Raw genomic sequence first — 14,202 nt, forward strand, 5'->3', positions numbered from 1 at the left:
GCATCCTTAGCAACGTGCATCCCTAGCAACGTGCATCCCTAGCAACGTGCATCCCTAGCAACGTGCATCCCTAGCAACAGTTGGAATAAGAAGTCATAGGATAGCATCAGGGAGGTGGATGGGACTGGAGGGAATGAATGATTGAGTGAATTATGTAATGATGAGAGTAAAGAGCAATGAGTGATTGAATGAGGTAGGAATGAGAGGGTTGAGTGATTGAGGTAAGAATGGAGTGAATGAGAGGTGTGAAAGATGTGATGAGGTACAAAATGAAATGAGATGTATGTGTGATTGAGGAAATATTGATAATGAGAGGAATGAGTAAATGAGGATTTGTGATTGAGGTAAGAATGAGAATGAATGAGAGGATTAAGTAATAGAATGAGGGAAAAATTCGAGAAATTTACCTCACAATCTGTTTTCAATCCCACACTTTTCCTTATATGCATTGTGAAATTGAACAACTGGACCTTATACCGTTAATTTGCTTTATAAAATCCAATGTGTTAGCTGTTTTCCAGAATGAAACGTGTGTAAATGAGAGTATGAATGATTAAATGAGGGATAAATGAGTGGATGAAAGGGTTGAGAGGTTTGAGGGAGGAATGAGAGAATGGGTGAGAATGAATGAGAGAAATTATTGGGTGAATTAATTAGTGGAATGAGTGGCCAGAGATACACGAGTAAATGAAGGATTGGGTGAATGAGGAGGAAATATGTCGGGAAGTGACGATGAAGTTTAGTGGTGTGGTACAGTTGTGTCGTATAGTGTTAAGTTGTGCAATGTAATGGTATGGTAGTGTATACAAGTGGTGTAGTGTGTACTATAGTGGTTCAGTGTAGGGATGTAGTATGTATGGATATTGAGCGTCTTTCTCACTGTACGTAGTACGTAATCGAAGGTGCGGGAAAGGACAAAAAACTAAACACAAAAATCCTTTCTAAAGCAATGAGTTTGTTTTATATAAATTTGAAAGTGCATAGCTCCAGCGGAAGGAAGAGCATTCCAGATGGCCGCAGGGGTGTGCTTTATGGGGTGATGCAGTGTAGTGGTGTGGTGTAGTCGTGCAATGCATTCATGTTGCGGTGCCACGTGTCCTGGTGAGGGCCAGGAGGATGACTGGCGAGTGGTGAGTATCACAGTGTCAAGTGAGTAGTTTCAGGTGTCTGGTGAGTGAGAGTCGTCAACAGAGGTCGGGTGGAGCCGATTGTGGAGAAAGCAGTAAGGGGAGAATCGTGGGGAGAAGGGGACTGGGCCGATGGCGAAGATAACCGCGTCTGTCTGACAGGCTCTCCTCTACTAAATCCCATAGCACACAAGAACCTAGTTTAATATCAGGTAGGCAATGAGAACTTCAACCCAGTATATCAGCACTCCTGGTTTGGTATCAAGATCACTACTGGCACGGGCTCCAGCATGTAAACAAACATCATCAGTGGTGCTGGTTCAGGTGTCTGACATGGCCTTTATGAACTCCACAAGAAAGAGATGATTTGCCTCAGGGTTTCATTACTATTCCTTGGCATTGTCGGCTCGTGGCTATGACATGGTCATTATGAATTTCACAAGACACAAGTCCCGTAGTCTGGTCTAATCTTGGGTGGGCGTTAGCTTGGAATATGAACCCAGAATCTCTGCTGTATTCATTCAGTGCTCCAACATGGTCATTTTGAGTCCCTTGCCAGCCACGCAGCCACGTCAATGTGTAGCGCGTTCCTTCATCCACCGCTGCCTCTGTCCATCAGCCTGCAGCTTTTAAGCCGAGTTGCTATAGACAGATAAAAAAAAATAACTCCATGAGGCATGCGGAGAGATTTCAGACACGAGCGCATGCACTGAAAATTGCTTTTTAACTTTGAAATCCAGAAACCCCTCAGCCGTAAAAAATATGTCATGTTCTTCAACCCCATTACCCCCAACGTTTTCTAATGATTTATCAACCCGTCTTGGGTATTTTTATTTAACCGATCGAGAACCCAGAATTATATTAATTATTCCTGTCAAAATGGAGATTTGGGTGACTATATTTATACACAGACAGATTCGTGTTATAATTGTACATTTTGCGTGTGGTTGAATTTTAGATGAGCGATTTTGACTTGGTGACCAACACAATGTCCTGCTTTTACAAACGATGTCACGGTCTTCACTGTGACATTTTGTGCAGGGGTGCTAATTAGTTTATAATTTTTAGCAGTGCCACATGTGACTTGTTTGCCAATCTATTGTCTATTGACAATCCTTTGTCTTGAGACCTCATCAGAGACCGATCTATACATTTTTTGTCGAAACATTCTTTAAAAGACCAATGTGTCAGTCATTGTCTGAAACATTCCATGGGAGACGAGTCTCTTTTTTTCTTGTGTAAGACTGATCTGTTATTGTCTAAAGACTATATCAGATACTCATCTGTAAAGACTGTAAAGACTAATTCAGAGACCAGAATGTAATCAGTTTGGTAAGTAATCTGTCTGAGACGGTTTTTTAACATATTTCCTAAACTCCAATCATATACTTGTCTGTCTATTGCCTAAAGACCCCATCATAGACCCATCGAGACTATTGAGTCAGTCTATATATGGTTTGAGACCTGTAATAATAATCACATCACGAAATGTTATTTTATGATATATATAGTAAAAAATATATAGTTTTGGCTTCTTTGTTTAAAAAAAGTTTAGCAGTGTGTGGTTTTGTGATTATGCTTTATCAAGAATGTATTGTATGCTATTGTCTGTTATTGGTTTTTTTATCAAGGTCTGCCATTATGTGACGTATGTTTTGTCATTTTCCCACAGCGGTATTTTTCAGACTCGAAGGCATGGGATGGAAATTGCTTTTAAACTCCAAATCCTCAAACCTCTCACCCGTGACAATTGTATAATCCAGGCCGTCAGCTGTCACAGCAGTTACTTCAGCAAAGTAATTTAACACCGTAGCATCAGTGCATCGTGTGCGTTTTGCAGATATGCGCACGTGTGTGTTAGTTTGGGGGTGGTGGTCCAGTGGTTTGCGCATTGCACTACTCTGCTCCCTGCGTTGGATTCCCAGCCATATATAACACTGCTGACAGTGATATTTAAACCTATGATGGGCCACCCCTAAGTTGATATGTCCTTAAATGGATAGCTGGCGAAGTGTGTAAACATCAGCAATGGAGTGATAAAGGTTGTCGAGCGTAGTGCCAGTTATACCAACGCCACATGTTCATTATTACTCCAGATGTGCCTTTGTGGCACTAATAGGTGCTCACTAACACCCCTTATCCAAACAATCCATATGTCTATCCAGGTATATTTTCCTTTGTATAAGTGCAGTCCTGTGTGGTTGTCTTTATTTCAGTAATGTGCTAAATTTGTAAAATAAATTTTTGTTCAAATATCATATGCCCAGGTTTGTTATGAAATATAGAACAGGATCAAACTGATGAAATTAAGAGGCTAACAAGAGCAAGGTGGAGTGTTTTGGAAGGCTGAACCTAATAGCAGTAGATGAAAAGCTAAACATTGTGAAAAAATATTTCTGTGGTGTATGCTTAGTCGTACACCGAGATACAGGAAGAGGAGCACGTGGATCCGTGAGAAAATAAGAACCAGATACATATTATTGACTTTTTAGAAAAGTAAGTGTGCTTAGGCAGAATATGTCACTGAAATTGACTATGCTCGATGGAGATTATTGGGAAGAGAATGGCAGCCAAAGGAGAGGACATGCTGGGATGAGGACACCAGGGATATGGAGACCAATTCATGTTCAAGAGAGATATAGAATCCTCGTATAGACAATGCACTCAAGATGCATTCCTGAAGAAGTGAATGCGAATCAAATCAACGCAAAAAGGGATCATACCATTGTACACATGGGGATGCATTCCCGACAGCGTTATTTCTTTCAAATGAGCAATATATATGAGAGCATCATTGAGAAATTGGTAATAGCGCTAATAATCATAGATGGGAAACATTTCATAACTAAAGTTATTAATTTATCATAACATCAGGAGGTATTATGTACAGTACTCACAAGTGCATTTTATGCATAATAAAACATTACTCTATTTAGGACCGATTCAGAAAGACTTATTCACAATTTTGGCAAATCGCCCGATGAAGCTGGTTGTAATCACAAACAAAACGTCGTACTCAAATTGTAAATGTAGGTTTACTCTCCAACACACCGGTGTGCTGAAGTAGTAACTAATTGGCCCGTTATGTTTACGTGCAAACCTTACTTATTGGCTGTGCCGGGTGGTGGCGGGTTAACGGCACATTTGTATTTACCATTTCTAACCCAAAAAAAAATAATGGATAAAATTGGTTGCAAAAGCCTACGTGTTAAACTGAGTGCATTTGACTCTACTCCTGCAAGCCGTGGGATACGAGGTTGGAGCTGCTGCACTCCCAATCTGGATTTTAGTGGTGAGGTTTCTTTTAGGTGGAGCCTAAGATTCTATCCCGGTCTGGTGAGTTTTCACCAGGCCAAATGCACTGTAATAATGTAATCACGACCACAAATCACGATAATCGAATCGCGGAGGTGGGGTCTGGTTGGCTCAGCATACGTCACTCTCAATAGCTGACCGAATGGTTGGGGTGGGGACGTTTCTTTGGCCGGCGCTGCTGCATATTCTCACTTTTAAGCACCGTTTAAATATTTAGAAAAAAAAATGTTTGTTAAAATTTCTCCCGGACAAAGAGCCCTATAACGAATCGGCGTCCTATGAGGTCCCATTAAGCGAGGTCTGCCTGTATATTTGCTCATACGTGCACACCCTTGTCTGCATGCTGTGTACAGGCTCGAGGTTCGTGGTGCAGCTGGGCGAGCGTCAGGTTGATCACTCGGACGAGTTCCGCCTGTTCTTGGCAACAAGGAGCCCCCGGCCGGATGTCCCCCCAGATGCAGCCTCAGCTCTTACGGCCGTGAACTTCACCACAACGAGGGCGGGCCTCACCGCACAGGCACGGACACACTAACAACAACAGCTCCCAATCACCACTAAGTGACATCATTACGGCGATTGTGTCAGTCCATGTTCAGTGTCAAAAAATCACTGGCAGGAGGTCATGGGACAAAGTTGGATGCTATGGGTTAACTGACTTTTGTTTATCTAAATTGCAAGGGTGTCTTGGGAGATGACTAACAGATGCACCACTTATGCTCCCCACTGCCAACCTGCTGTTTTAGTTACCTGGCACTCGGATCATTGTTGTAAACATTGCTCCTGTGCCCACCGTTGCTATTGGAGGGTGATTGCTTCTAACGGCCCAGTCACATCCTTTATGAGCCTCCTTCATAGAGGACGATCTTGACATCGCTGGTACCATTCATCAGCAGGTCTACACAACTCCAGGTCCTGCTGTTTAATTTAAGCCCATCACATCTCGTGCCTGTACAGCACCAGTGTAGCCCCTCCAACCGGTTTGATTGAACATTTTCTTCTTTGCCTTTTCGAGGTGCTTATTAATCAGACTTCAGATCTTTAAAGGATCTGTAAGCACATCACACAATCATGCCTGGTTAAATCCCAGATGCTTTGTAGCATTACAGCCTGAATATTTCAAGCCGGAGCAGGTATACCTATAACGGGGTCAACATTAAGGAGTCCATTCACACATGTGCTCTTATACACGTACACAACCTCTTTATATACATATTAGTACACAACACCAACAGCCACGATGGCGCTTATGCCGGGCTAAATGCATTTTGAGGCCATGTAAAGTGTCAAAGGCTCACTGGCAGGAAGTCACGGGACAGACCCAGGTGCCGTGGCTTGACTGAGATGACTGGCAGATGCACCACTTGTGTTCCCTACTGTGCCAACTTTCTTTATTTTATGGCACTCCAATCATTGCAAGTGTCACTCCTATGCCCACCATTGTTGTTGGTGGGTGATTGCCTCAAACTGCCCAGTAGCATCCTTGACAAGTCTCCTCCATAGAGGCTGATCTTGACACTGCTGGTACCAGTCATCGACAAGTCCAGTCAGCTCCACATCCTCCTATACCATATTAGTCCATCTCTTCTATAGCCCATGCCATGCTCGTTTAGCCTCCTTTATCCAGCCAAACAGAACCTGCTTGGACATGCGGTGGCTGAGCATGCGGGCTATGTGATCCAGCCAACGCAGCCTCGGTTGCCGGAAGAGCTGACTGACCAAAATGTGTCCAGATCTTTCAAGGATGTGTGAGCTCTTCACACAATCCAGCCTGGTTAAACCCAGGATAGATCGGAGGCAGGCCAGCCTGAATGTTTTAAACTAGCGCAGATGTTCGTTCAGGTGGGTCCACATTTCATGAGCATAGGGAAGGGGGGAGCATAACTGTGGCCAAGAAGACCCAAAGCTTCATGTTGATCAAGAGCCTAGGTAGTTTCCACACAGTGTTACGCAGCCAGTGAGACCTCTGCTATCAAACCGGAGCTAGTCATAACCACACTGCCCGAGTATGGAAACATCTCCACTCCACAACTGCCCCGCCAATGAGAAGTTGAGCTGGTGAAGTGTTTCATGACATAAAATATCCAGGGAGGTTCTTAGTTTTGGAGGGGCTGATGATAAGGCCCCGCCTCTTAGTAGCATGCTCCACGTTCAGCAGCAGTGCCTCATAACTCCTTCTCTGAGTGAGCAGAAATCACTAAATTATCCTACCATTGTGTCTGTACCAGATGGAGATTCCTCTAATACAGCCATGACAGGCTTCTCGAACTACGTGGTTGAAAAATATGTTAAATACTGTAGGCGCCGGTGGAAATCCCTTTCGCACCCCAAGGTGAACAGGAAATGGCTCTGACTTTTGGCCACGTAGCTTTACTCGGGCCTGCCTACCATCATGAAGGTTCTTAATGATTGTGAGCAGGGAGTCAGGGACTCCGAAAGCACAAAGAACAACCCAGAGCCCAGGCCTATTGATGGTATCATAGGCCTTGACCAGGTCAATAAAGCAGAGATGTAGGTCCCATTGGAATTGCTTACACCTTTGCTGTAGCAGACAGACAGAAAATATGGCGTTTTTTCAGGACCGCCCTGGCCTGAAACCACATTGGGGCTCCGCAAGCTTCTCAGTGTGCCTGACAAGGGGAATTTGTTATGCCATATAGGGCAGTCTGCAGATAAGCACCACCCTCCCTCAGCAGTTTGCTTGGGAGATTATCTCTGCCTAGCGCTTTTCCTGGTCTCAGACTCCGGATCGCCTTCCATACTTCCTCTAGACACACACGCCCTAACACACACTTGTGCACATGATGGTTCCTGTCTGCCGCATACAGCTGCTTGCCCTCACGCTACAGCATGAGAAGCCGGAGCTTGAGACCCGCAAGACGGAACTCCTCTGCCAGGAAGAGGAGAAGAAAATCCAGCTCGCTCTTCTGGAAGACTCATTGTTGGAGGTGATGCTGACCAGTTGCTGTTGTTAGTTTTTGTGTATTGTTCTGATTTATTTACTTTACCAATTACATCCCAGTCACCTGATTAGCATGTGGCCTTTACTTTAGACAGAGCCACACCTCTCCTTCGAGGAATTAACCTACCTCGAAGTAATGTCATTAAAACAAAAATCACTAATAAACTTCTATTATTATGCTATGAATAGTCAGATGAGAGCCTCTTCCAATGATTTATTTCATATGCATGAGACCTCTGAGTCAGATTAATTTTGTAAGCAAACCCTTCAAGGCTCTGCTTTATCATAATTATGAGATGTCCCACAACTGGGAGGCACTGCCACACCGACCACCGCATCTCCAGAGGTCAAAACATCCTGCCTTATGAAGGCATGTAGAGATGTCTTACGAAAGCCATCCTGCCAATGGCGTCCAATGATCCTCCCTGCCTACCACCAAAAACGCAGGCACTGCCGTTATGAATGTACTTTGTATGTATGTTGAACTTCTTTCGCACCATATGGAGCTAAACTTTATAATCGGAGTTGCGGGTGAAGGACAACAAACTAAACACAAAAATCAGTTTTAAAAAAATTCGTTTTCAATCCATATTTACAAGTGCATAGCTCCAATGGCTTGTTAATATCGGAAGGAATAGCATTCCAGAGGATTGCAGATGTGCATCTGAAAGCACGCGATGCAGTGACCATCATTGTTTTATGGTTAGCAAAAAGCCACTGCAAGGATGACCGGAGTTTGCATGATGGTTTATGCTCCTTGATAATATCAGCAAGGTATTGTGGTTCATTTGTGGCAAGCACTTTGTGTGCCTTGACTTGGCATCAAGCTTTCTTACATGCCTGCTCATACCAGAGTAAGATGCATCTATTCGCCCAAGTGGTCTGGCAAGTCTTTTAAGCTGGCTGCCCCATTTGTCTGATGCCGTATAACACAAACACCAATTGTTTAAATAGAATGATAGGACTCTGGTCAGGTCCTAATAACACAATCTTCTCTGCTGATCTAACATGAATAGAGGTTGGCAGAATTGGATGGCTCGACCTCGTATGTTCCCTATGGAACCTAAAGGACACATTAGGTAGAAATCTGCGTCACAGATGCAGAAATACCTTGTCCTGGCAAAGAAAGAGTAGCGTCAATCCATGGTTATTCATATAAAAAATCAACAAGAGATATACTGAAGAGAAAATGATGGGCCAATACCCGTCCTGTGCACGATGAGCATGCCCTGATTATTACTGCAGGTGTAATTATTATAATATGCGCTGTCTGCTTCACATTGCACATTAAAGATCCCCTAATGTCATTCAATAGAGGAGGCCATTGTGTGCTGGGGTCCGAAGTTTCCAAATTTGAAGATTATCTGCAAATTACTCAATTGGGATTATACACAGCAATCATTGCCCCCCTTCCTGGTAGTCTAATGCCCCAGGTCACTCTTGCAAATGAGACTATTTTGGTCTCTTGAGTTCTCACCCAGTTAAACAAAATAAGCATAAACTTGAACTCGTGCGGCGAAAAACTGTCATATATGGTCAGGCTGCGAGAGACACGTTGCTGTACAGCCTGGGCTCGCCCAGAGAAATCAGCTGTCACTGATGGATGTGCAATTAAAAAATATATATCAATATAATCATAAAAATAAATACTTTGATCTCTGTATAGTGTTAACAACGTATTTTTACGATTTTTTTCTTAAATAAAGTTAACAAAAATGAAATATCGTTAATTCGTAAAAAGTTTTACTCACCATACCAAGATTTAAAAGTCAAACGAGTGAGAAAACAAATTTTGACTTAAAACTTTCGTGACTGCAGGAATTCATATTCTTGCGTTATTTCAGTAAAGCCACGTAGATAGAATAATAAAAAAATTAAAGTGTGTTTTTCTTATTTTTCTTATTTTTATTCACTTTTTATTTATTTATTTTCTATCTACGTGACTTTACCGAAAGAACCAAAGAATATGAATAAGTGAGAAAACAAATATAAAACCCACTTTTACAAGTATATATGTTGAACTTCTTTCACACCGTGCATAGCCAACCATGCCAATCGGAGCTGCGTGGGAAGGAAAACAAACTAAACAAAAAAAGCAGTCAAAAAGGAAGGAGTTTTAAATCTCCAGTGACTTCTTAATATCGAACGGAAGAGAGTTCCAGACGGCCGCAGAAGCACATCTGAAAGCGCACGATGCGGTGACCGTCCTTTATTCGATGAATATCCAAAAGCCACTGCAAGGATGACCGGAGTTCTCGTAACTTTTTTTGCTCCTTGACGAGATTAGCAAGGTATCATGGTTCATAATAATACCATTCAACATTAAAATAAGATATGATATCACAATATAATTGTGCATGATGTGACATCGTGTTGCATATTGCGTTAATTACATTGCGTTACTGTGTTTTGTGTGTGTGATGTCACAACATGTCATGTTTTGTGTGATATCACAAGACCAGTTTTTATGGACGTTGGTTTGCCATGTTGTGTTGTAGCCATTTGTGTCTCTGTTAACATTGTTGTATCATGTGTTGCCTTGTGTAATCTCTTGTGTTTTCACACCGCTTTGCGTTTTCACGTCACGTTGCGACATGGTGAAGCGATGTGTTGTTGCATCATGTCCTGTTGTGTTGCATTGTGTGACAGAGCCTGGCCACGGCACGAGGCAACGTGCTCGAGAATCGCGCACTCATCGATTCTCTGAACCAGACCAAGGCAAGCAGCTCTGTCATCGCCAGTGCCCTCAACGCCGCCCTGCAGCTCCAGGGGGCCCTCAACCAGGTGGAGGCAGAGACGTGCAATGCATGCACAAGTTGACGCATACACATACAGACAATAGATAGACACATTTTACTTAAGACCCAGGGACGTGTGGAAATGTAAACATTGATATGCAGACCACATTGACACCTTGCCGCATAGACACGTGACACATACACGTTTGGACACAAAAAAGCAAGGAGGATAAATACACAGACACATGGACACATGGAGACATGGAGACATAGACACATGGAGACATGGAGACATGAACTCAATTATTATGCACGTATGTCTCAGGTGGTTCATGATCTAATTTAGTTTATATGTATGAAGCACCTTCACTCAAGGCACTTGACAGCTTACAAAACGATGACAGAATGGAATGATGTATGTATGTTGAACTTCTTTCGCACCGTACATAGCCAACCATGCTAATTGGAGGGGCATACAAAGAATGAGGCACAAGTGACAGCGATAGAGGGTACTTAGGGATCACGAAGGGGTAGGGGAGGGATGGAAAGGAGTGGAGGGGCGAGGGAAAGGAAGAGAGTGGGCAAGAGAGAAGATGAGCTCAACCTTATAGGATAAATGTTGAGAGATGTCCAGAGCATAAGGGGCATTGGGAGGAGAGGAAATGGTAGAAGCAGAGGGATGGAGCAAGTTATTGATGGTGGAAAAGAGTCGTTGAGGATGAGGGGCAGGAGAAGAGATGAGGGATAGGAAATGGGACTGTTGTGCAGATTCAAGATTTGCAATAATTGGAGAAAGAAGAGAAAGATAAGGTGCATGGACCTGGGCTGAAGGGGAAGCTTTCCAGCGACGCTTGGCTTTGCGAACCATTTTGGGACAGTACGCCAGCACTTATGCAGTTTCTTCCTCCTTAATGCATTTTGGTCTCTCAGGCATATATCAAGCTCTTAGCCATCCATCCTTAACACTTGCAAACCCAGTCTATTTAAAATTGTATTCCATTTGTGCTATCATTATCATTGAGATGAAGAAATTTACTTTTGAAACTGAGATATCAGAGTATCACCCCATGTTATAAAGCACCTTTTGAGATGGTATTACAGCTCTACATCTGAGGGTCCTTAAATTGCCTCTCATGCACACTAGTTGGTGCATATTATTACATGCCATGCTACAAATGTGTTCATAGCATTCGTTTGAGGAGCTGGACTATTTTTATTTTATGATTTTGTTTTGGTAATATTGCGGACTAATTTACCTGATTAAACAAAAATGCTGTACTTGACTTGAATACACTAAATTTCTTTATTATGTATAATGCGACCAATCATTATCTCTCCCTCTCTAATGGGTGCTCCGTGTCCGCCAGGAAAGGGATGCATTCCTACCTCTGGCTGAGAAAGGCAGTTCCATGTTCTTCATAATGGCCGATCTGTGTAAGATCAACCACATGTACCGCTACAGCCTCAACGGGTTCCTGCGCCTCTTCCAGCGTGCCCTGCATGCCACATCGGTAAACACACACATACAAGTATCCATATAGAGTCCACAGACAAAGATCCCAAATATAGCATACACAGACCGTTGGGGCAACTGCCGTTTAGCGAGCAACAATGAAGGCTGGGATGACTGATCGGGATGACTAGCAGATCCACCAACTGTGCCACTTGGCTGTGCTTTAGCTGCCTGGCGCTCTGCTCGTTGTGGGCGTCGCTCATCCACATTTGTGTTGCTGGAGGGCAGCTACCTTGAACTGCCCAATAGTCTTCTCAGGAGCCTCCTCCACAAAAGCCAATGTCGACACCACTGGTAACGAATTGTCAGCAAGTCCACACATCTGCTGCTGCAAGATGGTGGAGCTGAGTTGTCTGGCAAACAATTCCCGCCTCATTGTAGCAACAAGTGGTAACATTGTGGTGTGTGGACAATGCCATTTGGGGACAGGCTAATATTATTCAGATGATTACCCCCATGGCACGCTCACATCCACCACAGTGACAAACATGGGCCGTGATCCACCACAAAGAGATAGTAACCCCCTTCTCCACCATTCTCCAATGTTTAGCCATTTGAATATCTCTCCTCTTCTTAAATATTTCTTTATTTAGCTAACTTGTTATCTGTGCTTTAAGATAACTTGTTTGCTATTTGCTTCATTATTTTGTCTCCCGCTTTCATTGCCACTATCCATTACAAAGACGAGAAAGTGTAAGACAATGATCCCAACCGCTGTAATGAATACAGTTAAACTTCTCGAAGCTGGACTTGAGTAAGCTGGAATTTGCGCCAAGCTACAAAGGGTCTTGGAAATAAGTACATAATATAGCATTATTAACCTTGTGCACGAGAAAGTCTCGAGCTATATACAGTGAGGGAAAAGAGTATTTGGTCCCCTGTTGATTTTGTACGTTTGCCCACTGACAAAGAAATTATCAAATTTCGATTTAAAGCTTTCGTGACTGCAGGGATTCATCTTCTTGGTTATTTCGGTAAAGTCACGTAGAAGGGAAGTAATAAAATAATAAAAATAAAACATAATAAAATAATTCTCACGACGTTTCGGCTACAACGCAAGCACCTGAAGACGGCTGCTTGCGTTGTAGCCGAAACGTCGTGATAATTATTTTATTATGTTTTATTTTTATTATTTTATTACTTCCTTCTACGTGACTTTACCAAAAGAACCAAGAAGAAAAAAGAAATGATCAGTCTATGATTTTAATGGTAGGTTTATTTGAATGGTGAGAGACAGAATAACAACAACAAAATCCAGAAAAACGCATGTCAAAAATTTTATAAATTGATTTGCATTTTAATGAGGGAAATAAGTATTTGACCCCCTCTCAATCAGAAAGATTGTTGGCTCCCAGGTGTCTTTTATACAGGTAACGAGCTGAGATTAGGAGCACACTCTTAAAGGGAGTGCTCCTAATCTCAGCTTGTTACCTGTATAAAAGACACATGTTCACAGAAGCAATCAATCAATCCGATTTCAAACTCTCCACCATGGCCAAGACCAAAGACCTCTCCAAGGATGTCAGGGACAAGATTGTAGACCTAGACAAGGCTGGAATGGGCTACAAGACCATCGCCAAGCAGCTTGGTGAGAGGGTGACAACAGTTGGTGCGATTATTCGCAAATGGAAGAAACACAAAAGAACTGTCAATCTCCCTCGGCCTGGGGTTCTATGCAAGATCTCACCTCGTGGAGTTGCAATGATCATTAGAACGGTGAGGAATCAGCCCAGAACTACACGGGAGGATCTTGTCAATGATCTCAAGGCAGCTGGGACCATAGTCACCAAGAAAAGAGTTGGTAACACACTACGCTGTGAAGGATTGAAATCCTGCAGCACCCGCAAGGTCCCCCTGCTCAATAAAGCACATATACATGCCCGTCTGAAGTTTGCCAATGAACATCTGAATGATTCAGAGGACAACTGGGTGAAAGTGTTGTGGTCAGATGAGACCAAAATGGAGCCCTTTGGCATCAACTCAACTCGCCGTGTTTGGAGGAGGAGGAATGCTGCCTATGACCCCAAGAACACCATCCCCACTGTTAAACATGGAGGTGGAAACATTATGCTTTGGGGGTGTTTTTCTGCTAAGGGGACAGGACAACTTCACCGCATCAAAGGGACGATGGACGGGGCCATGTACCGTCAAATCTTGGGTGAGAACCTCCTTCCCTCAGCCAGGGCATTGAAAATAGGTCGTGGATGGGTATTCCAGCATGACAGTGACCCAAAACACACGGCCAAGGCAACAAAGGAGTGGCTCAGGAAGAAGAACATTAAGGTCCTGGAGTGGCCTAGCCAGTCTCCAGACCTTAATCTCATAGAAAATCTGTGGAGGGAGCTGAAGGTTAGAGTTGCCAAACGTCAGCCTCGAAACCTTAATGACTTGGAGAAGATCTGCAAAGAGGAGTGGGACAAAATCCCTCCTGAGATGTGTGCAAACCTGGTGGCCAACGACAAGAAACGTCTGACCTCTGTGATTGCCAACAAGGGTTCTGCCACCAAGTACTAAGTCATGTTTTGCAGAGGGGTCAAATACTTATTTCCC

The 14,202-nt window shown here is 43.2% G+C and overlaps 1 protein-coding gene across 4 annotated transcripts in view; it reads left to right on the top strand.

Moving 5' to 3' along the window:
• DYNC2H1 (dynein cytoplasmic 2 heavy chain 1) overlaps positions 1 to 14,202 on the top strand; it is a 182,025-nt gene that overhangs the window by 102,442 nt on the left and 65,381 nt on the right. For all 4 annotated transcript variants that reach the window (XM_061560348.1, XM_061560350.1, XM_061560351.1 and 1 more), the window contains exons 70-73: positions 4,796 to 4,959; positions 7,268 to 7,387; positions 10,051 to 10,185; positions 11,507 to 11,650. In XM_061560348.1, coding sequence (XP_061416332.1) covers positions 4,796 to 4,959; positions 7,268 to 7,387; positions 10,051 to 10,185; positions 11,507 to 11,650 — 563 coding nt within the window. The remainder of the gene's footprint in view (positions 1 to 4,795; positions 4,960 to 7,267; positions 7,388 to 10,050; positions 10,186 to 11,506; positions 11,651 to 14,202) is intronic.

This window comes from Lethenteron reissneri, chromosome 26, assembly GCF_015708825.2.
Source record: "Lethenteron reissneri isolate LAM-NWPU_2019-01 chromosome 26, ASM1570882v1, whole genome shotgun sequence".
Lineage (NCBI taxonomy): Eukaryota > Metazoa > Chordata > Hyperoartia > Petromyzontiformes > Petromyzontidae > Lethenteron > Lethenteron reissneri.